At 40.6% G+C, this 27,870-nt stretch overlaps 1 protein-coding gene across 6 annotated transcripts; it reads left to right on the forward strand.

Moving 5' to 3' along the window:
* The first annotated feature begins 683 nt into the window (after positions 1 to 683).
* Positions 684 to 27,687, forward strand: slc8a1a (solute carrier family 8 member 1a). 6 transcript variants are annotated; one of them, XM_022668135.2, is made up of 12 exons: positions 766 to 859; positions 5,236 to 5,420; positions 5,783 to 7,628; positions 17,238 to 17,344; positions 18,572 to 18,592; positions 19,021 to 19,038; positions 19,140 to 19,154; positions 23,747 to 23,815; positions 24,324 to 24,442; positions 24,582 to 24,681; positions 25,497 to 25,769; positions 26,276 to 27,687. In XM_022668135.2, the coding sequence occupies exons 2-12, from the start codon at positions 5,390 to 5,392 to the stop codon at positions 26,650 to 26,652; spliced, it is 2,976 nt and encodes a 991-aa protein (XP_022523856.2). In that variant the 5' UTR covers positions 766 to 859; positions 5,236 to 5,389; the 3' UTR covers positions 26,653 to 27,687. The 6 variants fall into 6 exon arrangements, with proteins under 6 accessions (XP_049326979.1, XP_049326981.1, XP_007230046.3 ...); XM_022668136.2 differs by having other exon boundaries at positions 5,236 to 5,408; XM_049471022.1 differs by lacking the exon at positions 5,236 to 5,420 and having other exon boundaries at positions 684 to 859; positions 24,327 to 24,442.
* Positions 27,688 to 27,870: the final 183 nt, after the last annotated feature.

A 27,870-nucleotide genomic window follows, 5' to 3' on the forward strand; every position in this document is an offset into this window, starting at 1 on the left:
CTATTACCCTTGATACACACTCCAAATAGTCTATACATACTGCATATACCCTACATACACACTATACTCTATAATTCCTACACATACTCTGTATATCCCATATACTGTCAAAATACCATACACTCCCCTTATACACATTCTGTATACCCTGCATACATTATATATTCTCAATAACCACTGATACACAGTCCAGATAGCCTATACATATTGCATATACCCTACATACACAAGTCATATATGCTGTGTACAGGTATATGCAGGTATATAAGGTATATAGACACTATATATTTTTTACACCCCATATACTCTAAATGCACATTACAGTAAATATGCCCTACATACACACCGCACAAACATACACACCCTGTATACCCTATATACACCATACATAGTCTACATACACCTTTATCCTCTCTATATACCCTCATACATACACTTACTGTGCTTAACACATTCTCACACACTTACTCTCTCTCCTGCGCATCCCCACATGGTGGAGCGAGCTGAGAGGCAATGCTTTATCTGCGTGTGTGTATGTGTGTGTGTGTGTGTATGAGTGTGTATGTGTGTTTAAGTGTATGTGAGTGTATGAGGGACAGTGTGTGCTGAGGGATCACAGCCTTGTAAGGAAGTGCAGTCGGGATGAGGACGATAAGCAGAACACACACACACACACACACACACACACACTCACACGCACACACACACTAAGATGCTGCCCATGTTTAGAGCGGGTGGTCCAGCCCCAGCCTGCCACAAACAATGCCTGCTCCTGCTTCTGCTAGAGCCAGTCCACTGCTGTCCAGCGCTGCTCTCCACACACACACACACACACACCACTGCTCCCCACCCTCCACAGGTGAGTCCCCCTGAGCTCCAAACCTGTTGCTTTAATGCTTTATTTGAGTGCACTGCAGATTCTGTGAGTGTAGGGTTGGTCTGGTCGGGTGGTCTGGGGATCCGGGTGTTTAGATTATAGATTCAGTTGTTATGGTGATGTTGGGCTGATGTTACAGTGTGTGTGTGTGTGTGTGTGTACTGTTGGCCTAAACTGAAGGAGATACTGAGATACTCCTTGATGCTGCTCTGACCTTCAACAAGATATGAGTTCACTGAGACTGCTGATAAAATAAAATCCAGCTGCAGCTGTGGAGATCAACGGGTTAGAAGTGGGTTTAAGTGTTGAAGGTTACAGTTAAGTCAAAGTGTGAGGAGGCTGTGTTAGGGTTTAAGTAGTTAAATGTGATGTTTAAGTGTTAAAAGCTGAAGTTAAAGTAATACAACTTAAAGTTTAAGTGATTAAAGTTTTAATGGTTGAAGTTCTGTTTGAGTGAATAAAGTTGGATTTTATGTGGATTAAGTTTAATTTGTTACATTTGGGATTTAAGTGGATTAAGTTTCATTACTTTAAGTTCAGTTTAAGAGACAAAGTTAGAGATGAAGTTTAAGTAGTTAAATTGTGGTTTAAGTGAAAATTTAAACAGTTTATTTTAAGGGCTTAAAAAAGTTAGTAGTTTGACTTGAGGTGTTAAGTGCTTACGTTTGAGATTTTAAAGGGGGTAAAGTTTTAGTGGTTAAAGTTTCAGTGTAAGTGATGTTAAAGTGGTTGAAGTTGGGGTTTAAGTGGTTTAGGTTAAATTTTTTAGAACTGAGATTAAAGTCTTAGTTTAAGGTTAAGAGGTTGAAGTTGGGGTTTAAGTGGTTTAGGTTTAAATTGTAAGAATTGGGATTAAAGTCTTAGTTTAAGGTTAAGTGGTTAAAGTTGGAGTTAAAGTGGTTTAGGTTTAAATTTTTAGAACTGAGAGAACTAAGTGCTTACATTTGAGAATTTAAAGGGAGTAAAGTTTTAGTGGTTTAAATTTCAGTTTAAGTGATGTTAAAGTGGTTGAAGTTGGGTTTAGGCGGTTTAGAGTTAAATTATTAGAACTGGGATTAAAGTCCTAGTTTAAGGTAAAGTGGTTAAAGTTGGGGTTTAAGTGGTTTAGATTTAAATTGTTAGAATTGGGATTAAAGTCTTAGTTTAAGGTTAAGTGGTTGAAGTTGGGTTTAGGCGGTTTAGAGTTAAATTATTAGAACTGGGATTAAAGTCTTAGTTTAAGGTTAAGTGGTTGAAGTTGGGGTTTAAGTGGTTTAGGTTTAAATTGTTAGAATTGAGTTCTAACTAAACGCACGCAAGAACTAGCGATGCCAAGACAAATAATCTCTAGATAGGAGAATGCCCACTTGAAGAGAGAACAAAATGTATAGAACATATGAAGCAACTGAGTAAAATAAGAGTTTATAAAATATGTATTTATGTCCTGAACATTTGTATATATGTTGTCAAATGTTTTAGTACCGCAGACATAATTTATAAAGGTTTCAAACTCCAGTTATAAGCCTTTTAAACTCTAGCCTGTAATTCCAGCATCACCTAACCAGCATTTACTCATCATTTACTGCCTAAAAGTGTGTACTGTAGAAAAAAAGGAAAAATACAGGTATGCTTTTTTGCTTTTTTAGTAAAAAACATAATTCTACTTTCTAGAATTCAAGAAATTCGCAGATCAAGTAGTTTTTTTTTAGCTTTTAGCTGCATTCACTCCCATTCATAGAAGTAGAATGAAGGCTCTATTCACCCCCATTGGCTGTAGGTACTTACTGCTCTTGGCTCACAGTGGCCGACTGGATCAGATATTTAGATATTTAGCATACCAGATATATGTTGGGCGTCTGTGACTTATCAACGATCACTTTGTGACAGCTTATTAGTGCCTTTCAGTATTTCACACTACACAACTTTGTGAACGATGAGAGGTCCCGCATTTGATCCCAGAACAGAAACATTTTTGCCAGTGATTTACAAAAAACTGTCGACAACTTGAAAACTGGGCTAAAATTTCCACCATAGTTTAGTTACTAATCAACCATAATTTGATCTTAAAGACATGGTGGAAGGGGATTAACATACAGATGATGGAAAAGCAGCTTAAATGCAACCACGTATAGTACATTAAGCTCTCATGTTCCACTGTAAAACAGTTCTAGACTGTTTTGTCATTTTCTACTAAAAAACAGCTGATCGTAATTTATCAATCCTGACTGGATCATTCCAGATCCACTGAATCAGAATAGGATCATAGAGTAATAAGGGGCCCTAAACTCTAAACCACATTTGGTCATTAATAGCTGAAATGTGTTCCTCTGAAGTAATGAAACACACAAACTAATAAAAATTTAAATACATTTTTTGTACCTTTAAAAATGCCTTTATTATGTTTTATTTCCACCTTTGCAGTGCCCTCACAGGTTCAACTGTTCTATAGGCGAGGATGATGTATGTTTCCATGTACACTCACAATATGCAAATCGGTCAATCAATAATACCAATCCGCTAAGACCAATCAACTCTCCCTTCTGTCCCGCCCCTAAACCCATACATCACTCAGTGCCCCTCACATTTTTTAGCATTTTTCAAATTTCCAAAAATGATTGGTTTAGTTTAGTCACCCTTTAAGGTTAACTAAGTACACAAATGTGCTGAGAATAACGCTCTCTGTGTAATTTTTTACTCACTTGGCTGCAGACCTGGATTGGGGTGCATGCAGTGCCGAACTGAGGGTGGGTTTGGAGGGGTTGAGTGTCGGGTCAGGCTCGGCCGGGGGGGGGGGCGGAGTGGAGACGGGTGTATGAGTCAGCGATGATGTCATCATCTTTCACTGCCTCTCCTCTGTCCCCCGGCCGAGTGCTGAAGTTATATGAGGAGAAAGCTGCCTTAACACACACTCACACACACTCAGTCAGAGAGAGAGATGGACAGAGACAGAGAATTTAATGTGTTGCTCATTTCACCACTTTAGATGTTCTTTTTGTTTTTGGAAAACGCAGCCAAGTTTGGCTAAGCAGGGTTTTTGGATGTTGAAGGTTTTTGGACTCCCCAAACCATTGTATTTCCAGAATCCAGACCCTTGCTTTGATTGAATCACAATAATTTCATATGCAAATAAAAGGATCACTGCAAAGTGATTAAAATGAATCATATAGAAAAAATAGGATAGTTGCAGTGTGAATTTGAATTAAATGTAATAAATAGATTCACTGCAGAGTACAGAGTATATAACAAGAAGAATCACTGTATAGGGGATTAAATAAATTATATATAACAAATTATGATCACTTTAGAGTGAACCATAAAAAATTATATTCCAAAAAATTAGGATCACTGCAGAGTGAATCATTAGAATCATATCTAAAAAGGATCACTGCAGATGGAATCATATGAATGTTTGACAAAAAATATGATCACTGTAGAGGAAATCACATCTGAATCACATCTAAAATCACATCTGAATCACATCTAAAAAATAGAATTACTGCAAAGGCAATCACATGAATCATATACAAAAATAGGATTACTGCATAGGGAATCATATGAATCACATCTAAAAAAAATGGATTACTGTTAAGTAAATAATTTAAATCATATATTAAAAAGGATAACTGCAAAATAAATCATATGAATCTAAAAAATTCACATCTAAAAAATTAAGATAATTCTAGAGTGAATCATATGAATCTTATATAAGAAATTATGATCACTGCAGAGTAACTAATTTGAATCATATAAAAAATAGAATCACTGCAAAGGGAATCATATGAATCATATATAAGAAAATAATCACTGTAAAGGGAATCATATGAATCACATATAAAAAATATGATTACTGCAGAGTCAATTACATGAATCATATCTAACAAAATTAGGATCACTGTAAAATGAATCATATAATTCATATATTAAAAAAGTAGGATCATTGTTCAGTGAATCATATGAATCAAATATTAAAAGGATGGATTAATATCAATGGATGTCATTTTTACTGTTCATGTAAACAGAGTGTATGTCTGTGTCTGTGTCTGTGCTGTAGGTTTCATTTGCTGATGAATCATCAGCTTTATGATGCTTAGGCTCCGGATCACACAGCGCATAAACACGCACACAGACATAGCAGCCTGTGGGGAAAGACACTAATCTAAACACCGTCGGAGTGTGTGCGTGTGTTTCGTAAGACAGAATTCGTTGGTCTTATCCTGTTTTGTGTGTTCACATTATGCATCTACTATTTTATTTGTATTTTTTTTAGCCTTGTTATTATTACTAAATTAAACATCATCAATCAAATGCCATTCAAACTTAGAATCAGTCCCTCAGAGATTCTGCATGTTCAATTAGTCCCTCCCCTCCTCCTCCTCCAGAGAGTTTATCCCCACGCTGCTCGCGGTGTAGCAGTGCTGAGGCTGGAGGAGGCAGAGGAGCAGTTTGTGAGGAGGATGATGATAAGGATGAAGAGGAGAGTTTTCTTTTCTGGCTTGAAGGCGGATATCCCTCAGGAGAGGTGCTTTAGAACCCATGGTCGCTCAGTTTTCAGGTATTTTAGAGGGTCAGTACTGCTGATACTTTACGAGAGTCTTAAAAGTTTATCTGATTAAATGTTCTATGTTTACAGATGTTGGAGGTTCTAAAAATTTGCAGCTTTAGATTTAACTCAGTATGTCAATTCTGTATAGATTTTTGTGTAAAACCATAACCGCTCAAATAACTAATTGCATTTCTTTGTTTGATTAAAGGATTCTTCAACGGCTCTACAATGGAATGTAAATTATTCTATATAGCAATACAAATATTGTTCCAATATTGTTGAGTCTTAGAACCCTTTTGTTTAAGTGCTGGATCTTTATAAAGCTTCTTGGTGACAAATTTTTAAAGTTGCTACACTAACAAATCTAACCTTTGTTTCCACAGAGACAAATAACAAGATGGAGTACAGCATCAGGAAGATGAGCACATCAGACACCTCAAGCTTCCTTCCTTCTTTCAGGCTAAAACTCGTTGTCCTCTTCATTGTTTTTTCCCATGAGCTTCATCAGGCTGATGCTGGGGGCTCCAAGGTAGATGAAGAATCCTCTTCAGCCAATGAATCTGGAACATGCTCTGGCAGCTACGAGTGCAAGGAGGGAGTGATTCTGCCTTTATGGACTCCAGAAAACCCCTCATTCCCAGACAAGCTAGCTAGAGCCACAATCTACTTTGTTGGATTGTTCTACATGTTTCTAGGTGTCTCCATTATTGCAGATCGCTTCATGGCATCTATTGAGGTCATCACATCCCAAGAAAAAGAAATCACCATCAAGAAGCCCAATGGGGAAACCACGACCACAACCGTCCGCATTTGGAATGAAACCGTGTCCAATCTGACACTCATGGCTCTTGGATCCTCTGCTCCTGAGATTTTGCTATCTGTGGTTGAAGTTTGCGGACACAACTTTGACGCAGGTGAGCTGGGGCCAAATACCATTGTTGGCAGTGCGGCGTTCAACATGTTCGTCATCATCGGCCTATGCGTTTCTGTAATCCCAGATGGTGACCATCGCAAAGTGAAGCACTTGAGAGTGTTCTTTGTCACCGCAGCTTGGAGCATCTTTGCATACACCTGGCTGTACCTGATCTTGGCTGTTATCTCTCCAGGTGTGGTGGAGGTGTGGGAGGGGCTCCTCACGCTCTTCTTCTTCCCTATATGTGTGGTGTTTGCATGGGTTGCTGACCGCAGACTTCTGTTTTATAAGTACGTGAACAAGCGATACAGAGTCGGAAAGCAGCGGGGGATGATCATCGAGACCGAAGGTGAGCCTGAGCTCCAATCAAAAGCAGATATTGAAATGGATGGCCAGATGCTCAACTCGCACGGAGAGGACTTCCTGGATGGAGCTGTGAATACAGACATAAAAGAGATGGACGAGGAAGAAGCCAGGAGGGAGATGGCCAGGATTTTAAAGGACCTGAAACAGAAGCATCCGGAAAAAGAGATGGAGCAGCTGATTGAGCTTGCCAACTACCAGGTCCTGAGCCAACAACAGAAGAGTCGCGCTTTCTACCGTTGCCAAGCCACCAGGCTCATGACTGGTGCAGGGAACATCCTGAAGAAGCATGCTGCAGATCAGGCAAGGAAAGCAATCTGCACCCACGAACTTCGCACAGAAGTTTCCGATAACGATTTCTCCTCAAAGATCTTCTTTGACCCAGGCACGTACCAGTGTCTGGAAAACTGCGGGTCAGTTGCCCTGAATGTTGTGCGCCGTGGAGGCGACCTTACCAGTACCATTTCCGTCAGCTACCGTACCGAAGATGGCACTGCTAATGCAGGATCAGATTATGAATTTAGCGAGGGTGTCATTGTCTTTAACCCGGGCGAGGCCGAGAAAGAAATTCGCATTGAGATAATAGACGATGACATCTTTGAGGAGGACGAGCACTTTCTGGTCCACCTTAGCAATATACAAGTGCTGTCTGAAAGCCGAAACAATGGGAGCCCAGTTTTGAATCACGTGGACAGTCTGGCTGGCTTGGGGCTCCCATCCACAGCTACAGTGACCATTTTCGATGATGACCATGCTGGAATCTTTGCATTCGAGGAGCAGATGATGCATGTGAGCGAAAGCATTGGCATCATGGAGGTGAAGGTGGTGCGGACGTCCGGAGCCAGAGGGGCTGTGGTGGTGCCTTACAAGACAATTGAAGGGACGGCCAAAGGCGGAGGAGAGGACTTTGAGGACACCCATGGTGTCTTGGAGTTCCAAAACGATGAGATCTCGTAAGTTGATCTCTTTATCCATTTTAAACACATTGATATCCAGTTGATATCAGCTATGTCTAGGCAAGCCAAACCATTACTAACCCTAATATTTCTTATTTTGCCATTGTTGCAAGAACATTATGAAACCATGTGTCTAATTTATAGTTGTTTTGCATCCCTACAGTTTCAGAAGCAATCCTAAAATGAAACTATATGATATGTAGACTAACTGTAAGATGATTTTTGTTGCTCATGTAAAATCTGAACTAGAGTGTCCCCCTTAACCCATTTCATCTCAGTGTTCATTTCTACCTTTGTTCCTCAGTTTCTGGGCCTTGTTCTTGCTTGTTCTGTGAGCCTCTCCCTCCTCTAAACTCTGCTTGGAGTCTCCTATCTTTACCATTTTCCTCACATAAAGTTCAAAAGTTTGCTTTGTAGCCCTTGCCAGACCTTTACAAACCACTGATTCCTCTGGGCGTCATGTGGTGGAGTACACAACCAACAATCAGCAGAATTGATCTTTTTATGGTGCTGACAGTGATAAAGATCATTATCGTAGAGCAAAGCTGCACTCAGTATCAGGATTGCGATCAGGCTCTGCTATGGAAAGCATTATTAGGGAGGGAACTCTGACCACCAAGGACATGAAAAGAAGTACTCCGACTCGACAATCCAACTACGGAAGTGCGGTCAAGCAGACAGTTGGATTCTTTTTAGACCTCGCATGCTAATTAGTTTCTTGTGCATCTCCCAAACGAGGCAGGGTGTGAGTCAAGCTTCTGTCATACATTTTATGCTGCAGTGAATGCGCCAGCCGAGCGTGGCATCAGAAGTCAGTCACAGCAGGGGTGAGGCTCTTGCTGAAATGAGTCAAAATCTGGCCAAAACAGAGAAGAGTTCCAGAGGACAGAGTAAAGGAAAGCTGGACGTCAGTGAGTTATAAGATTAGAGTCGGAACTGACCTTACATGACTCAACTTGACCCAACCCGACCTGACCAACTTTGACTTGCCTCAATTAGACTAGACTCAAGCTGAACTGACTTGACCTGATTCAACATCACCCAATTTGACCTGAACTGCCCCTGTTACCGTTGGCCTATACCTTTTGTAATTGAGTTACTAAGGAAAGGGCCATAAGATTTTAATACGTTGTCAAAACACTGCTTAAGTATCAGGCTACTAGCTGAGCTTTGTAGGTGACCTTGCCAGTCTGTTATGATTGTAGAAGAGCGGTAGCTAAAGTTTGACAACCTCACAATGTGAGAACGTTGTACCTCTTCTAATGGAGGGTGGTGAGGCAGTCTGCGATAAGTCCGAAGAATTTTATCACCCTTTAGGTTTAGAATGACATTTCACTGCGCCATAATTCATTCCCATAATTTTAAGAATATTTCAACTCATCACTTTTGTCGCTTGCCAAATCACAGGAACAAATCCATTCTTAACATAGGAAATTAATTATCACTTTTCCCTTTGTTGCTTGGCAGCGTGTATTAACGCAAGATAACACTTCACACTACCTCTCTATCCCTTCAGGAATTAGGACACACTACCCCTAGGCGTGAAAACACAAAGTGCAAATGTTAAGTGGCCTTAATTTAAGTAGTAGAGGCAAAGAGTGCAATGGGACTGGCCCAAAATTTGGCTATTTTAGCTGAAGCTCATGGTGTTTATTCAGAGGAATAGGAAAGTTTGTAGTTGTAGCTTGTGGTGTATTTGTTTGGGGGGTGTTGAAGGATGTGTAGCAGTAATATTGGGTGTATTGGTGAGTTGTGTGTTTCTGAGTGACCTCATTGTTACTGCTCCCTTCACTCAGTCAGCTGGAGGTTTGATGCTGAGCAGTGTTCTGTGCTGCCAGGCTTTTGCTCCGTCTCCTCTTATGGAACGCACTGTCGCATCGTTTATCAGCACCATCACGTGATGTGGCGACCCAGAGTGCAGACATTTTCCATGCAGAGGGTAGGTGGGGGGGTGGGCAGGACAGTGGGGGGCACTGGGAAGAGAGGACAGATTTAACTTGCTGAAGATAAACATCGGAGAGCAGTTCGAGATTTCAAACGGCTTGAAATGGAAAAGGAGGTGACTGGATCTTCTTCAGCACTGACGGATGGAGCGGCGCTCTGGTGTTTACACACAGGCCGCTTTGAAGTGGTGATCCGAACGGCTCCTCCACCTCTGACGCTGCAGGACCTTATACAGTCAGGAGATCGGAACGCTCAAAGCGGGGCGTTTGGACTAACTTTAGAGACAGTGTGGTTGTGGGACCGAGTGCAGGATGACATAAATCACACACACATACACACTTATAAACTGCAGTCCTTACACCTAAATCAGCTCTTGATTGCTTTTTGCATGTGTGGGTGTGTGTTTGCGGTTTGAGGAAACAGCAGCAGGTGCAGAGCGCTGTGAAAATTTGAGATTCATCTTCTAAACATACATTTTACACCCCACTCATTCTGTGTGAGGTGATACATCCCAACTGAAATGTCTAAGGGTTTCCTCACAGATAGTTGTTTATTCAGTTTGAGTAGTAAATCTGGGAAGTCAAGATCCTTCACATCCTTCACATTTTTCTGATGCTTTTCATTTAACATACTTTCCACAAGCTTCTGTCTGAAAGATGAACACACCAATTCCTTCCTGCGCTATCACACACTGTACTGCATCAGCTAAGTACTCAGATTACTAGTCCTTAGTTCATTTTAGATATTCAGAACTCATATTACCAGTCCTCTGATTATCACTTCTCAGGTTAACATTAGTAAGATTATTTTAGATGATCAATACTAGTACTATTTTAGATGAGCAGGTCTTAGGTTACCGGTGCTTAGATTATTTTAGATTGTCAGAGCTCATACTACCAGACATCAGATTATTACCACTTAGGTTAACATTACTCAGATTATTTCAGATACATACTCAGATTCCTTCAGATGATAAAGTCTTAGATTATCAGTGCTAATATTACTAATCCTCAGATTAGCATTGGTCAGATTATTCCAAGTTATCAGTCCTCAGGTTATTTTAGATTAGCAGTAATCACATTACTAATCCCCAGATTATCATTTGTCAGATTATTTGTCAGGTTATCAACAGTGTTGGGCACGTTACTTTGAAAAAGTAATTAGTTATAGTTACTCGTTACTTCTCCAAAAAAGTAACTGAGTTACTAACGGAGTTACTCCACTATAAAAGTAATTAGTTACCAGTAAAAGTAACTATCGCGTTACTTTTTATTATTCGCCCGTCAAAAAAAGAAAATCAATTATGCATTTACTATTATTATTAGAAAAATAACAAACGAAAATAAACCCAAAATGTTGACAAAAATATAGTCTAACGAATTTCAAAAAAACAAAACGAAATTCTCCACAGAACCAAAGAAAATTACTAAAACTTGTAATACTGAAAAACATGAAAAACGCGTCTGGGGATGAAATTAAACAAACCAAGCCACACTCAAAGGAAATATGTATATATAAACAAAACAAAATAATGGACAAAAACAACAATCTAATGACCGTTAAAATGGTATTAATATAACAGCTTCACCAAAAGGGAATAGAGCTTAGATCGGGCGCAAAAAATCCGACCCGACCCAGCCGGAGCCCGTGCACGTTCTGCCCGAGCCTGAACCATGAACTGTCATTATGAGCCGGACCCGATCCGCCCCATAAACTGTCTGTTTTCGGGCTGATTGAATGAGCGAAATATGATCAGAATTATGTTAATTTACACTGTAACATAAAAGCATAGAACTATTATTTAATTGAAATGTTTTTTTAAGAACAGCTACACACAATGCTGCAAGTCAAACGCGGAGGCGTTCACGTGCGCCCAGAGCTACGTGATTACATTTTTCATTATTATTATTGTTTAATTTGATTTTGTTTTTATTTTTTCTGTTCAGTAAGTTTTTAGGGTGGGCTTGCTAGCGCGAGCGCTTTACACAAGAACTAAAGGACCACGAGGTGCCGCGCGCGCGGCACAACACCCCGCTGTACAACTCCGCTGTACAACAGTTCGAGATAGTTATGTTTTTTCCTTTTAATTACCTTTTTTATTAGATTCAGTTAACACAAATGTTTTTTTCACTTTCAGTTTTCGCTATTTCGTTCGCTGTAGTGAACAATAATAATTGGTTACTTAGCAACATTGTGATTATCACATCAGAGCTTTATATAAAATAAAAAATAGGAGCTAATAGGAGCCTTCTCTAAAAGAGGAAGCAGCAGCACCACAAAAACCGGAGCAGCTAAAAAGAGTTTAACGTCCTTAATTCGGAACTTGGGCTGTCCACGGCAATCACTGAATTAATTAGAGCACGCAAATCGTCACAATTGTGCCTCACTTCACCACGCCAAACCACCTAAACCTACAGGCACAGCGGCCAGAAGCTCAAGTTCACCGGACAGAGGATCGGTTAACCAGGGCAAAGCGAAGTAAAAAAAAGTGCGGCCAAAGTAACGTGCAGTAACGGGGTGTCGGAAATGGTAACGGCGTTATAGTTACAGTCAGAGTAATTAGTTAGATTACTCGTTACTGAAAAAAGTAACGGCGTTAGTAACGCCGTTAGTTTTAACGCCGTTACTCCCAACACAGGTTATCAATACTCAGTGCTCAAAAATAATCCAGATGATAATTTTCTGATTATCAGTACTCAGATTACCAATGCTCCGATTATTTCTGGTTATCTGTACTTACATTACTAATCCTCAGAGTATCATTGTTTAGATAATTTTAGAATATCATTAAACAGATAATCGCTGCTCTAATTATTTAAGATGATCAGTATTATTAATCTCTTTCTTCATATTATCAGTTCTTAGATTACCAGTGCTCAGATTATTTTAGTTGATGAGTACTCAGATTCTATGTGCTTACATTTTCAGCACTCAGTTTATTAATAAACAGATTATTTCCAATTTGTCGTACACAGACTTTCAGAATCCTAGCACGTGTAGGGTTAATCAGATTATATGCCCAGAGTTGATCAGTATTTGAGTTCTTGATGAGCGAACTTTGCTTTCATTTGGACATGGTTTTGGGTCTCTGGTCTAGAGCGTGTGATTGCTGTGCAGCACCATTTGAGACTCACATTTTCTGTGAAAAAGTGATTTGGTTTGACACATGTCGACTTCTCTCAGTAAGAGAGGGACGAGTGGAGAGTTTAGCTAATGGTGTTAGCGCAGCCCAGGAAATGGAGAAATAATCTCCAGCAGTAATCACATTTCTGAACCCGTGTCCGTCTGTCCCAGAGGAGAGCAGGGAAAACGACTGAGTGATGATGTGGTGGTGACAACTCTGAGGGTTTAAAATACCCAACACTGCTTACATCCCATAATTTAGTCTGATTTTCTCAATCAGAGAACTGCAGGGAGGAGTGAAAAACACTCTGGGCCAGACAGAGTTAAAGTGGTAAATTCACAAACATCATTTCAATCAATATGTTTGGAAATTCATACATGTCCAGCTGCATCAAGGTTGCTTTTGATTACACTGAGTTTAGCTGTTTTAAGGAATTCCAGCAATGTGGTATAATCTCCACTAAAGTGCAAGATTACTAAAATAGGGTGCTCTGGAGCAGCCATGATAGCTTGACCTGTGCCTAGTGATAAGCAGGGCTAGAGGGGTATGAAGACCCCCAGCACTGGGCTGTGGAATTCTCTGGAATAATGTAGCAACTTCCAATACTTTTGGAATGACATGCTCAACACTGAAAATAGCAATAGTAGCTAAATAATGACTAAAAATATCTCGACTGACTGAAGACAGTCAGCAGACACTACTGACTAATAATAGCTAATGGTAACAAATACTGTTGATTAAAAAAATCGCACTATAAGGTGCATTTAAAATCCTTTAATTATCTCAAAAGTCGTCAGTTCACCTTTATGGAGCGCTTTATGTCTAAATTTTAGTAGCCTAGTCAGATTGTAAGGAGCAATAAACCCACTCTACTGAAGTGCAGCGTTATACAGGGGTTTCAGTTCTCCAGCACTGAGGCTGGAGCAGTATTAGCATTTGCCGCTAAGCGCTAGCTCTTTTGCCATTCAGAGGTGAATAATATTGGCCTGTAGCCTGCTGCTAACTCCAGCTAGCACTGTTGGAGCAGCATTAGCATTAACCACTAAGCGCTAACTCTTTCACCGTTCAGAGGCAAGTATATCGGACTATAGCCTGCGCGTTTACCATATTAAAAACAAGCTATATGAGATCAAACGCTAGCTAATATCACCCTGGCTTACCGGAACACTCATGGTTCCTCAGTGTAGCACTGTTAGACAGCATTTACTAGCACTGAGCACAGCTAGCACCAATTGCTAATGCTGGTGCACCCAGCCGTAGTAAAATCTAAGCTTTTTCTGAAGAGAATTCTGTGTATATTAACATCGAGCGCTTGTTTTAATTAGCTTAACTTAACTTAGTTACCTCCTAGAAGGAAAACATGGCGACATCCTTGTTCCTTACTAGTGTTGCATGATGCGCCTTATAATCCGGTGCACCTTATGTATATAAAAATAGACCAGAAAATAGACGCTCATTGATAGTGCCCCTTGTAAACCGTTGTAACGGTGGTTTTACATGTATTGTACTACTGCGCATGTGCGCCAGAGCTGTGTTCTCTCTATGAAGACGGTGAGCTAGCTGTAGTATGGCCTCCGGTCTAATGTACCTACTCTAAGCTATCTGGACAGTAATGGGGAGATGTGTTGGTGCTTATGTACTATTAAACCCGTCTTCTACCCCGCATGGAGTGTGTCCTGTGTGTGTGTGCCTCGAGGGAAGTCAGGATTAAGTGTATTTTCTCTGCTAGCTCCTCCACCACACGCGTTTTCACTAGGCCTGGACAATAATTCGATATCGGTATTTATCGCGATAAGAAATGTTTCAATAACGGTGATATCAGTTTTGTGGTATATCGATATGTATTAGAATCACGGACAGGCGTTTTTTACTGGCGTCAGCTCGCCGCAGAGCTCAACACATTCAGCCTCCGTAGCTGGGCTACGTCAGTACGTGATGACGTACCCACACAGGCACGTAGCCAAATAGGCTAGGCTAGGCAAGGCTAGGTTAAAATGGCTAGGCTCGGGTCCGCTTCGCTACGCAGCAAAAATGTCTCGCGCTGGTTCGGTCAGCCCCGGATCCTCGAGGCCGGCCGCGGGTCCGCTCGCTCGGCCGCGGGTCCTCGAGGCCGGCCGCGGGTCCTCGAGGCCGGCCGCAGGTCCGCTCGCTCGGCCGAGGGTCCTCGAGGCCGGCCGCGGGTCCGCTCCCTTGCCGCTTTGCTGCAAATTGTGCCGGAGAGTGCAGCTGACCAGCAGCGGTAATGTTAATACATCTAAACTGTTCCACCACTTCAAGCAACTCCACTACATACAATATTTTTCTTATACTGACTGAAGCACTTTTATAGCTTATGTTGTAACTAAGTTATTCATAGTTGATAAAGCCTGTAGGTTTGTTTATTTGACGGGAAAATCTTGTTGCTTTTACGTATATAAAGGCTTATTGTATTCTATATCCTAGTGGAAACACTTTTGTTTTAATCTGTTAAATTTGTTCACAAAGAATAAGAAGCTCTGCCTCTGTTGTAATTTAAAGTTATTTTTATTGGTAATAGTTATATAGGCTTATGTTTGACAGGGATGTCATGTTATTATTTTGCTATATGCAAATAATATTGAGCATTGATTTATTTTGACTACTTTTATTTCTAAAGTATTAAAGTTTTTGTGAAAGGAGGTTTCAAAGCTTAAATTAAATTTTCAGACAGTAGTAGGTACAGATTTCCATTAGATAGATAGATAGGTAGATAGGTAGGTAGATAGATAGATAGATAGATAGATAGATAGATAGATAGATAGATAGATAGATAGATAGATAGATAGATAGATAGATGTGCATATAATGAGGGTATCTGATGCCAACCATACAAAAAGTGCAAATACACAGTTATATAATAATTTAAATTCGCAGTGCTGCAGGGATTGCAGGGCTTCTTAGCAGTTTTCTGAGGCCTTCAAAGTATTTATATCGATATCGAAATTATATCGTATCGACCGAAATTTAAGGAATATATCGTGATATAAATTTTGGCCATATCGTCCAGCACTAGTTTTCACCCATTACACCGTATAGGACGGAAAAAAGGGTAACTGTACTAAACAATATATACTGCTAGTTAACTCAACTGATTAAAAATTTGTAATGGTAGATAATTCTACTGAGCGAAAATATTTAATGTTAACTACTGGCTTAAACTTTTGAGAATTTAGCTGTGACAACGGGGGTCTATATTGGGGGTGGGGGGGTTAAGGTGTAGTTGTATAGTTGTAGCTCGGGGTGTATTTATGAGCTCTGAAAGGGCATGTAGCAATAGCATCATGTATTAGCGTGGTAGAACAAATTGTCCAACATCAGTCCCTGAGCTCACTGATGCACTTGCTCTTATGGCTGAATGCAATCAAATCTTCCTGACAGCAATTTTCCAATATAGTCTAAAGTTTTCTCAAAAGAGTTTAGGCTGCTATGGTCCTTGGGAGGTCCTAAATCGGGGCCTTGCATTGTTATGGTGCTGCACAGTCAGCTGTGAAACCAGAAGATGAGGCAAATAAACTGAGTCAAGAAAATAAACTTTCAATCTGAGCAACTGCATGGGCAGCACTGCAGGTTGGATTTGATTGGATTTTTATTTTCCTACCCTGGAATGGTACCATTGAGAACCAGTGTTTTAAACAGCTGCACTGTCTGTTGAGGTTTTGTGTGTGCATGTGTGTGTGGGTGGGTGTGTGTGTGTGTAAAGCTGCTCAGGGTGCAGATTAGGGTGTGTTTGAGTGTGTGACCCACGGAGTGTGTGGGATTAGGAGTGTTTTGAAATCAGCCATCTGCGCTGAGGCTTCTGGAGAACACGCCGGAGAACATCTGCAGAATAGCCAGGTCACATGACCACCTGACAGACCCCTCACCTACAGCCTAGAACATATCCCCTTACTACAGCTTATACAACGCACACATGCCAACTACAGAACGAGAAAGAAGGAGAGACTGTTACTCACTCTGAGATTCTCTTTAGTCTAACCTGAGTCTCCTGGTCTGTTTGGCTGGGTTGTGTTGAAGTCATGGTGATGAGATGCTGAGTTAAGTAGAGACACTGTGATGGTTTATAAACAGCTTCCTTGTTTGCATTCCGGAATTTTCTTGGAACGTCCACGGTCAAGCGTACACTGTAGCCGTAGTACATCTCACACACTGTGTACAGAACTCAGAGCCCTGCCCATCACCTTTCAGCATGACCTCTGACTCCTGAGCATCACCTTAGAGCACCGCCCACCAACTTAGTTTCACCACAGAACCCAATCCGCCCCCCCCAGCATCATCTCTGAGCCCTGTCCATCGAGCCATCAGTCCAATCACCTTTAGAGCTACTATATCCTATTTTCTACTAATTAGCATGGTGCTAACTGCCTGTTGCATGCTGTCCCCTATTTAGCCTTGCCCACATTAACTACTGTTATTTCCTCACGCCTCTCTCCACTCTGCAACTGTTTCTCTCTCACTCTCTTTTTCTTTCTGCCCTTTTCTTTTTTCTTCTCTCTTTCTATCTCTCTCTCTCGATCTTCCAGTAAAACCCTTCAGATCAATATTATTGATGATGAGGAATACGAAAAGAACAAGAACTTCTTCATGGAGCTTGGAGAGCCACGAATGATGGAGATGAGCGAGAGGAAAGGTGGGCTCCACCCCTGACCCCCAACTTCTGGCCTGTGGCAATCACCTGCAGGACTGCCAATTCTACACTGTTTTTCTGAGTTTCATGCTGATCTGACCTAATGACCTTTTAAATTACAGAGAAAGTTTGATGGAAGAACAGAGTTATGAAATAGAATGTAGACAATCAGCCAAACATTGGTTTAGCATGGAAGCTATGAGGTTAATATTGCTAACAAGCTATAGAAGTTCTTATCAATAAAGCTAAAGTTAACTGCTGTAAATGTGAAAAATTAGTTAGCACCATGCTAACTGGTGCTGTATAGGCTTCCTGTCCTACTTAGCTACTTGTTAGTAACATCAGCCTTGGAGCTTCAGTGCTAAATCAGCAAAAAGGCCAGGGCTAATATACTTAATTTGTGTAAAGTCCGTGATAATAAAACCCTCAGATGTGCCTCTGTGTCCCCCCTCGCACCACAGGAAGACCATAAAGGTAAAGATTGTCGACCATGATGAGTACGACAAGCAGGCCAGCTTCTACCTGCAGCTGCAGGAGCCAGAGTGGAGGAGGAGGGGCTGGACAGGTGAAGGAGAGCAAAATGTACCTGAAAAAACATCTGTCCTTCTGCAGCTCCTTTTGCTTCAGCACATTCTCTTCCTCCTGTGCTCCTCCTCTTCCTCACTCAGCTCTGTCAGCTCTATTTGCTACCACCTCTGCTCTGTTGACACTAGCTAGCCCCCACTATTCAGCCTACAGCAGTTTAATTCCCTATTCAGCTTATGGCAGGGTATATAGCTCCACCCATTCATTTTACAGCAAACTAGCCCCACCTACTTCCCTGTCCTAGAGCAGCAGTTTTGCTCCACCTATTCAGCTTACAGCAGTATGGCTGCATTGAATGCATGTGATTGGTTAGACGGTTAATTTGCATATTACAGTCCTACCATTGATTAATACACACAGACAAGGCAGGTACTGATAAAGTTCTGCTTCTGACCCTAAAGGACTTTGAAAACCCCACCCCACCCTGTGATTGGATTAAATGAAGAACAGAAAGATAGATTAATTTAATTCTTTTTTATCATTTTTGTACTACAAGAAGAAACACAAACACACACAAACACATTTGTTTACAGCAGTCTGTTAGGTTGGTTTTTATTTGTCCACACTCATTTCTGTTTTTCTTTCTTTTGTTCCACCTGTCTGTTTATCTGTTTATCTGTCTGTCTGTCTGTCTGTCTGGGTCAGCTGTGCTACTGCATGAGTGTGGTAAGCTCCTCTCTTTACTTGGCCCTTTATTCCGCCTCAGCCAGCAAGCTTGTGTTTCATCACTGGCCACTTTATTAGAAACACCTCTCTTGAGTCTCCTCTCATTGGTTAATTTCTTAGGAACACCTAATACTGTGCTTCATCACTGGCCACTTTATTAGAAACACATACTCTTGTGCTTCCTTTTACTGGCCACATTATTGAAACACCCGTTGCTTCATCTCTGGCCACTTAATTAGAAACACCTAATATTGTGCTTTATCACTGGCCACTTTATAGGGAAAACCCTACTTTAAACTTCCATTCACTGGCCACTTTATTATTTGCACCTTCCCCTCCCTTATGTTTTATATATTTCATAACTGGCTTTATTAAAAACAGCAAGTATTACAGAATGTGTTTTAATATTCTGGTATTTGTGGTTGTAGGTGGCTTCGTGAAGACAGGTACAGTTCATTTTACTGGAAAAGCTGTAATACACCTCATTAGCACTGAAGCTAACTGGTTTTGCTAACTGGCTCTGGTGTTCTCTGTGTTGCTTTGATAGATAAGCAGCTTTTTGGTAAGAAATTATATTTGAGTTTTCACTAAAGCTGGAAGCTGAATTTTACTGTGTGTGTGATTAATACCTGCACTACAAACAGCAGAGGTGGCAAATCCAGGGCCAGAAAACAACAGTTTCTCCTCCGCAGCTGCAGCAGAGCGCCTCAGGCAGTTGGAGCAAAATCTTTAAAATCTTAGGGTGGAGATTATTTTTTTCTGGACCTGGATTGTCCCTCTGTTGGGTAACTCTAACCATCCTTTCCTGTAGCGTTACCCTCAGCTCAGCAGATAAACACCCAGGACTAATGTTATGCTGCCTTTCATTTTCCTCAGAAGTTGCACACATTTAATCACATTAGCATGCATGCTAACTCAGAAACAGTGTGTAATTTTATACCTACAGTTCTAAAACTCTTTGTGCAAATATGAGCAACCACACCAACACATTCAGAGCACTGCTAACAGAGGTCGCTCGCTAGCCAGTTGCCAAGCTGAGGCTTTGTTTACACATCGCACACTCAATCTGCAGATATTATACACAGACTGGCCACTTTATTAACACCACCTTCTTGTCTCTACACTTACTGTCTATTTTATCAGTTCCACTTATCATATAGGAGTACTCTGCAGTTCTATGATTAATGCAGGAGCAGAATGTTCTGTTCACTTCAGTGTGATTTAAACAATAAAATAGTTTAAGATTATGGGCTAAATATAACTTGTTCATTGTGAAATACAATAGGTCTTTCTGAGTTGTATATGCATGCTGCAAATGAAAAAGTTTTTCCTCCATTGTCTGCAGTAGCTAAAAAAAGAAATAATCAGAAAAACGAGTCGATCAGAGAGATGTTTGGAGTCTGCGTCAACCCCACAGACAGAGCTGAACTCGGGCTTACAGCTGTTTTTTCACCAGCTAGTTAACATTAGCTATTTTGTGTAAGTAACTATAGGTTTAAATTGGATCCCTGCTGGATTCCACATTTACAGAGACTTGACATATGCACTTTAATATAACTTTATCTAGCACTCACTGCTATATCTTTACAACTAAGGCTGTATATCTGAAAACATTTTGTCCTTTGAGTTTTAGAGCTGTAAAATTGACTGTGTGGGGGGGTAAATTCTGTCGGTTGTGTTCTCCTCTGCAGTGCTGCTAGCCAATCAGAGGCGATATGTTTGCATGTATGAATATTCATGAGCTAGAGCCGAAATCCTGTTTTTCTTCAGAGATACACTAATTCAGTGAAATAAAGGAGGGCTAAATAAAAACCGGCTCACATGGCATTCTTTCATACAAGTGACCACAACTAGTAGCTATTGGCTGGATATTTTTAATTGGCAAACTATTCTTAGTCCAGCAGTTACACTGAGGTGTTTAAAAACTCCAGCAGCACTGCTGTGTCTGATACACTCAGAGTAGCACAACACACACACAAACACAACACCACCATATTAGTGTGAATGACTCTGCACCACATCAATGCTCACCTGCTCTGTGGGAGTCCTGCGGGGTCCTGACCATTGAAACACGGAGAAATGGCAGCGATGCATCTGGACAAAAGGACTACAGTCTATAATTGTAGAACTACAAATTGCTCCTATATTGTCAATGGTAATGGACAGTGAGGGTAGAAACAAGCAGATGGTCATAATGTTCTGATATTATGAATATGGATTTAAAGAAACACACAGGATGCTAGATTTCTGACTGTTATTTGAAGTAATTGCCTCGTGTTGTTATCTCACGTGTGTGTGCTGGAGTTGTTGTTCTGCTGAGACTCACTGTGTTTGTGCATGCAGTGTGTGTGTGCTGGAGTGACCTCAGTGTGCTGAAGTGTGTGCTGGAGTGACCCCAGCCGGACACTGCGGTCCTCTATTGACCCCAGGCTAATGGTACTGAACAAATCTGTCTGTCTTGGAGTGTGTGTATGTGTGTGTGTGTGTGTTGATTCTGCTTTTTTCACTTGTGTAACACTTGTGTGACACTGGGTGTGTGTGTATGTTTGAGGGGTGTGTTCAAACTCCAGAGAACAGAATTAAAGGTTGTTTACCTCAGAAACGTTGATGTCATATAAAACCACTGGCCTAAGGCCAGTACATTCTGGATTTAAGAATTTGTCGTAGTTGTGATGTCACACCCATGAACACATTCACATATGAGCTGTGTCCAAAACTCTGCCCTATTCAATAATATCTCTATGTGAACATCTATATCACTATATTGAGCGGTATTACATACCTGTCAAGTCTCCCGTTTTGGCCGGGAAACTACCGTATTTTACTCCTCTTTCCCGCCGTCCTCCCGTATTAGTATTTTCCCGTAAATGTCCCGTTTTATATTAAGATTTAAAAATATATATTATTGAGGAGACAGGGCACTGACCGCTCTGTGTTTCTTAACCAATCGTGGAGCCGGTTCAAGGAGAAAGTCCCGCCTTTCAGGAGAAACATCCAGTCAGCTTGCTAAGGAGGGTCAGTGTGGGGAAGCCCCCCCCCTCCCCCCCCGTCGCTGTGAGTTCAGGCAGCAAGTCGGAGCTGCTGATGTTAAAACATATCTGGATATACAGCGATTTTTCTTAAAGAAAGGTAACGGTAGGCTAATCATGTAAACTGTGATGAGATTTTTCTTATAGCGGCTTAAAAATAAACCGAAATAAACACACAGATTAAACCTTTTAAAATAAAACAATTACAGCTTGTGACTGAGTTTAACTAGAAATGTGGAGAGGACCGAAATTAACTGAACTGATCAGGAGTGATCAAAAGAAAGAAGTATTAATTAAAAAATATTAATTGTGTAGGCCACTTAGGATTAATTTTTTGATGGATTATATGTGGTCCATGTCCTTTTAGTAAAAGCTCATAATGCTATTTTTAGGTCACCTACAGTCATTTTGCAGAATTTGTGCACCCTTTGTTAAATTTTAAATCTATTAAATAAATAATTATATAATATAAAAGAGTGCATTATGGCAAAAAAAGACATGAAATCTTAACTTTTTTTAATATCTAGAAAAGGATTTTTAATTTGGCTGTATTAAAAGAATGACATATGTAGGAATGTCCACAACATTTCAGATTCTGATAATCTAATTGTAGTGTGTAAGTGGTTCACATGTGGTTATTTTAGATTTTTTGTAAACCTGTCTTAAAATGTAAGGGATACTGAACCTTCGTTGGGCTGATGGGACGGCTTTAAGCGGACAGAGGAAAATATCCCTTATTTTTAAATCTAAAACTTGACAGGTATGGTATTATAGATCACTATAATGCATCGCAATGTAAAGCCCTATATTTTACAATGCATTTTTAAAGTAAATTCTTCTGTTTTTGTGTGTAGTCATATAATCCCAATCTCTCAAAACTGTGCAAATGAAGCTAAAATATTCTTATACTTGTGCAGCATAGTGGCAGCTAAAGTGCTGCCACTATGACATCGCGGGTTTGAATCCTGGTCTTGTAGCTTGCCATCAGCTGCTGGAGCCCCAGCTCTCTCTGGGGTGGGTAGATGGTGCTCTTTCTTTTATTACTTCTAGGTTGATGTTGATCAGCACAAAGCGTCTGTGAGCTAATGGTTTGGAACCGAGTCGCTGCGCTTTCCTTCGAGCGCACTGGCTACTCGGCAATGCTGCATCAACATTGGTTGATTTCACTTGTGTCGGAGGAGGCATGTGCTAGTCTTCACCCTCCTTGTGTTGTGGCATCACCAGTGATTGGGATATAATTGGGACAATTGGCCTAGCTAAATTTGGGACAAAATGGGAGAAAAATAAAAATAAAAATAATAAGAAATATATATACAGCTCTGGTAAAAATTTAAAAGATCACTTCAGTTTCTGAATCAGTTTCTCTGATTTTGCTATTTATACATGTTTGAGTAAAATGTAAACTTCAGGACATTTCTTCTAAATTCTAAATAATAATATTATCATTTGGAGCATTTATTTGCAGAAAATGAGAAATGTCTGAAAAAAAAAAGATGCGGAGCCCGGGAGGGGCCATCGATTTAAAAAAATTAGAACCGAGAAGAGTGAACAATATAGCAGTTTGTGCTCACGTTTTCTTTAATTCGAGTGAAAGATTTGCAATTTGTGCTCACGATTTCTTTGGTTCCTGCTCACGGTTTCTGTAATTCAAGCAAACAATTTCTGTAATTCAAGCGAATGATTTCTGTAATTCGAGCTAATTATTTTTATGCGCACTAATTGCAAATTGTTCACTTAAATTAAAGAAAATGTGAGCACGAACTGCTATATCGTTCACTCTAATAATTTTTTTTTTTATCCATGGCCCATCCCGGGCACCGTAGTGCTCTATATAGTGATCTAGTTTTCACATGTAAAGGAAAGTGAATAGGGCATCATTTCAGACAAAGCTTACAACAGCAATCTTACATTATTTGTATACTACGTATTTGTGTCAATGGTGCATTGTGGGATTGTACCCCAAAATTAGTATACTATATAGTGAATAGGGCCTTTCGGACACAGCTATAATTGTCCATTCAGCCAGCATGGGCTCCACCTCTTGATCCTCAGTTCTGTGAGTCCTGAAATGTACCAGCATGTGTATATATGTGTGTGTGTGTGTGTGCCCATGTTCGTTAATCAGGGAGAGATGTGTACCGGAAAGTTCAGGGCAGAGATAACCCTGTCCCCTCTACCATCATCAACCTTGCAGGTATCTCTCCACCTTCCATCATCTGTTTATGTGTTCACACACCTTCTTTCTCTGATCTTTCATTCTGTCTATCATCATCGTTATGTTAATTTAACCATTTTTATTTCAGTTAAGTGCAGCAATATGATACAAAAATATTAGGATATCTGTTCATTTACTGTCAAACCAAATAATTGCTTTTGTTGGAGTAACTGTCTTTGCTGTCCAGGGAAGGCGTTCTACTAGATTTTGGAACATTATTGTCAGGATTCAATTGTATTCAGTGAAAAAAGCATTAATGTGGTCAAGATTCTGGGTGATCACCAACTTACCTCATCATCCCCAACTCCTCAACTCATTCCAGGAGTGTTGAACAGAGCACAATCATTCCAGAAAGAGAAACAGTTCTCAAACGCTGCTTAAGGAAAGATGTGATAGAGTAGGAGCTAATGCATTTGACTTCATTTTCTCTGTCTCTCTATGTCTCTTTGTCTCTCTCTCTCTCTCTCTCTCTCTCTCTCTCTCTCAGAAGACATCTCTCTCTCACAGAAAGAGCAGGAAGAGCGTAGGATTGCCGAAATGGGACGCCCCACACTGGGAGACAACACCAGGCTGGAAGTTGTCATAGAGGAGTCGTACGAGTTCAAGGTATTTCTCTTTCTCCTTCCTCAACCTCCTCCTCCTCAGAGCTCCAGCTGAAGTCTCCTCCAGGTTTTAAGAAAGTATTGAGTGTGTTGACCCTCTTGATCATCATCTCGTGGTTCAAACTCTTGTCTTGTTTTCTCAGAGTACAGTTGATAAACTGATCAAGAAAACCAACCTGGCCCTGCTGGTGGGAACCAACAGTTGGAGAGAGCAGTTTGTGGAGGCCATCACAGTAAACTCAGGTAAATCACCCCAAAACTAGGGAAAAAAACAGTCTGTACTGGTAACAGTAATGTAACAGTACGCTAGTGTAACAATTAGACTGTATGATGGTGTAATGACATGACAGTGTACCAGTATGACAGATTATGTAACTCTCAGTGTGTTGGTGTGACAGTGTAACAGTATAAGAGTTAAACAATATAATAATATGACAGTATATCCACATGAAAGTGTGCTGGTATGTCAATGTATAAGAGTGTAACAGTATAAGAGTGTAACAATGTGATGGTATGATACTGTAACAGTATGATAATATGATATGGAACAGTATATTATGACAATGAAAGTGTAACAATATCACAAACTGACAGTGTAAAGTCATGAAAGTATAACAGTATGATATCGGTATAGAATGACAATATGATAGTGTGACATTATATACAGTGTAACTGTAACTGGGCAGTGGTAGATCTGGTAGGGCTATCAAGTCAGGGTGTGGGTTCCATACTTGGGATTGGCGATCCACACTGTTGTGCACTTGAGCATGGTTTCCCATCGCTCTAGGGGCATGTTCTGTGTGTGTCTTCAAAATATATACACATTAGGGTCTATGTTTGTTTTCACTGCAAAGCACAAGTATGGTGTATATGGGTGTCTTGTCTTGTCTTGTCTTGTATATAAGAGTTTAACCATACAACAGTGTGTCGGTATAAAAGTCCAACTGTCTAACAGTGCAAGAACTTGACAGAGTGGCTGTGTAAGAGTATGACAGTGAAGCAGTGTGATGCTATGGCAGTGTAACAGATCTCACTCTTCTCTCTGTTTTACTGCTCAGGGGGGGATGATGACGAGGAGTGTAGCGAGGAGAAGCTGCCATCCTGTTTTGATTACGTGATGCACTTCTTGACGGTGTTCTGGAAGATTCTGTTTGCCTTTGTCCCTCCTACGGACTACTGGAATGGCTGGGCTTGCTTCGTCGTTTCCATCTCCATGATCGGCCTCCTCACAGCAGTTATCGGTGACCTGGCCTCACACTTTGGCTGCACCGTTGGCCTGAAGGACTCGGTCACTGCTGTGGTGTTTGTCGCTCTGGGAACATCTGTCCCAGGTAATGACAACAAGTACATTAAATATCACTGAATACCTTCAGAAGAGACTAGGATCAATTTGGCTTGTTACTGGAAATAAAGCAGTGGTGAGGGTTAGGGCTGGGCGATATATCGAGATTTACAAAATATTGATATTTTTCATATGCGATATAAGATGAGACAGTATCGTTTATATCGATATAGACTATGCTTCGTTACAGTGAGCTCTGTCAGTTCTCCCGCTGTGAAACACTGATCTTTAGAGCAGACACAATCACTCAAACCTGAACTGACCAATCAGCTCCTTCACATGGGTATGAGAATAGACCTAACACCATTTCAGCCCAGATTTACAGAATTTTTTTTTTTTATATTACCTTACGGGATGAAAAAAATATTGAGATATATATCGTATATAGCAATTCAGAAAAAAATATAGAGATATCGTTTTTGATCCATATCGCCCAGTCCTAGTGAGGGTTGTAATTCTCTTCCTCACTCTCTGTATTTTCTCTCTCTATCTCAGACACATTTGCCAGTAAAGTAGCCGCTATCCAGGACCAGTATGCTGATGCCTGCATCGGTAATGTGACAGGCAGCAATGCAGTCAACGTTTTTCTGGGGATCGGTGTGGCGTGGTCCATTGCTGCCATTTACCACCAGTGGAATGGGCAGTACTTCCGCGTTCAGCCCGGAACGCTGGCCTTCTCCGTCACGCTCTTCACCATCTTCGCATTCGTCTGTATTGCCGTGCTGATGTACCGCCGCAGGCCAGAGATTGGTGGGGAACTTGGGGGCCCACGGACCGCCAAAAGAATAACCAGCAGCCTGTTCTTCAGCCTTTGGCTCCTATACATTGTTCTTTCCTCTCTGGAGGCATATTGCATCATCAAAGGCTTCTAAACTGATCCAGAGGAGCCTGGTGGAGAACCTTGTTCAAGACAGGAGCGAGGGGGTAGCATCTGGTACTGCTGTTGTTGATTGCGTGTCGTGTTGATTTGTCCTTGTCTCAGCACCCGTGCACAAAACCATTCCCGTCAGTCAGTGTTGGTGAAAGCTGGAGGTCAAGAGTGGTGTTGAGACGTGAAAGGGGACTTCGATTGCAAACTGAAATTAGAACTGTTATAACGTTAAAAACCAAAGATTCGTTGAAGATAAAGGTGAAGAAGTGCACCAGAGCTAAAAGAACACACTGCATTTTAATCTGTCAGAAAGAGAAGACTGACAGTCGTACAAGTTCTGTGTGTTCTGCTCGTAGGTTAAGGCAACTAGATTTACGCTTTCTTTTTCAACTTCACAAAACTCCTTCAGAAATCAGAACGTGTTCAAGATTATACCACCAATGTCCAGCTGTAGACTTACTGCTACAATTTAATACCACGATTAGTGACAATCACACAGTTTGTAAAGTTTTTTTGATTTGTCACATAAACGTCTGACACTGTTGTATTTTGAGGTTTGGGAATGACTTAGGGCTTCTACCCCTCCAGCACAGCAGGTGGCGCTGTCCTTCTGTCCTCCTCTCTCTGTTCAAACACCTGAGCACATGGCACCTCCCATACCAGCACTGAAAAAAGAATATCACAGAAACAGCAGGTTGGAGTGAATTAGATTATATTAGATTAGATGATTCTCTTTAGAGCTGTTTGCAACAAACTGAGGAAAATAAATGAATACTCGAATCAGAGATCTAAACCCTGACCTTTAGCACTGCTCATAATTAATCGTTATCTTGTTTAGCAGTAATAATTCAGAAATCTGGGAGACCAGCCACCCAATCAACCACCCCATCTGCACCCTCACCTCCCGTCTTTTTGAATATGAACTTCATTAAAGTTGTTTTATTTTTGTTGGAATTGATCAAATTATTGTGTGGAATGAATGCTTGGATTGAACTTTTGGATTTTACTCCTACAAATTAAATTACGTTCAAAACTGCTTGGACTGAACAGAATCAGGAAATCATAAATCATATTACAAAACATATGAAACTGAAATTTGATCTGTGTAATCTGTCTTTTTTGGTTTGTATTGTCAGTTTAAGCGTTATGATAAACTGTATCCTTCTGAAAGGTGTTTGTAACCAGTCTAATCTATTGGGAACGGGAGTTGGGGCAGGTT

This window comes from Astyanax mexicanus, chromosome 23 (assembly GCF_023375975.1).
Source record: "Astyanax mexicanus isolate ESR-SI-001 chromosome 23, AstMex3_surface, whole genome shotgun sequence".
Classification (NCBI taxonomy): domain Eukaryota; kingdom Metazoa; phylum Chordata; class Actinopteri; order Characiformes; family Acestrorhamphidae; genus Astyanax; species Astyanax mexicanus.

Bases quoted from the DNA above. Each gene is read 5' to 3' on its own strand.
- slc8a1a (XM_007229984.4), top strand. From the start codon at position 763: ATGCCTGCTCCTGCTTCTGCTAGAGCCAGTCCACTGCTGTCCAGCGCT. The intron at 860-5,782 runs GTGAGTCCCCCT...TTGTTTCCACAG, and splicing joins CTGCTCCCCACCCTCCACAG to AGACAAATAACAAGATGGAG. The intron at 24,443-24,581 runs GTATTTCTCTTT...TTGTTTTCTCAG, and splicing joins AGGAGTCGTACGAGTTCAAG to AGTACAGTTGATAAACTGAT.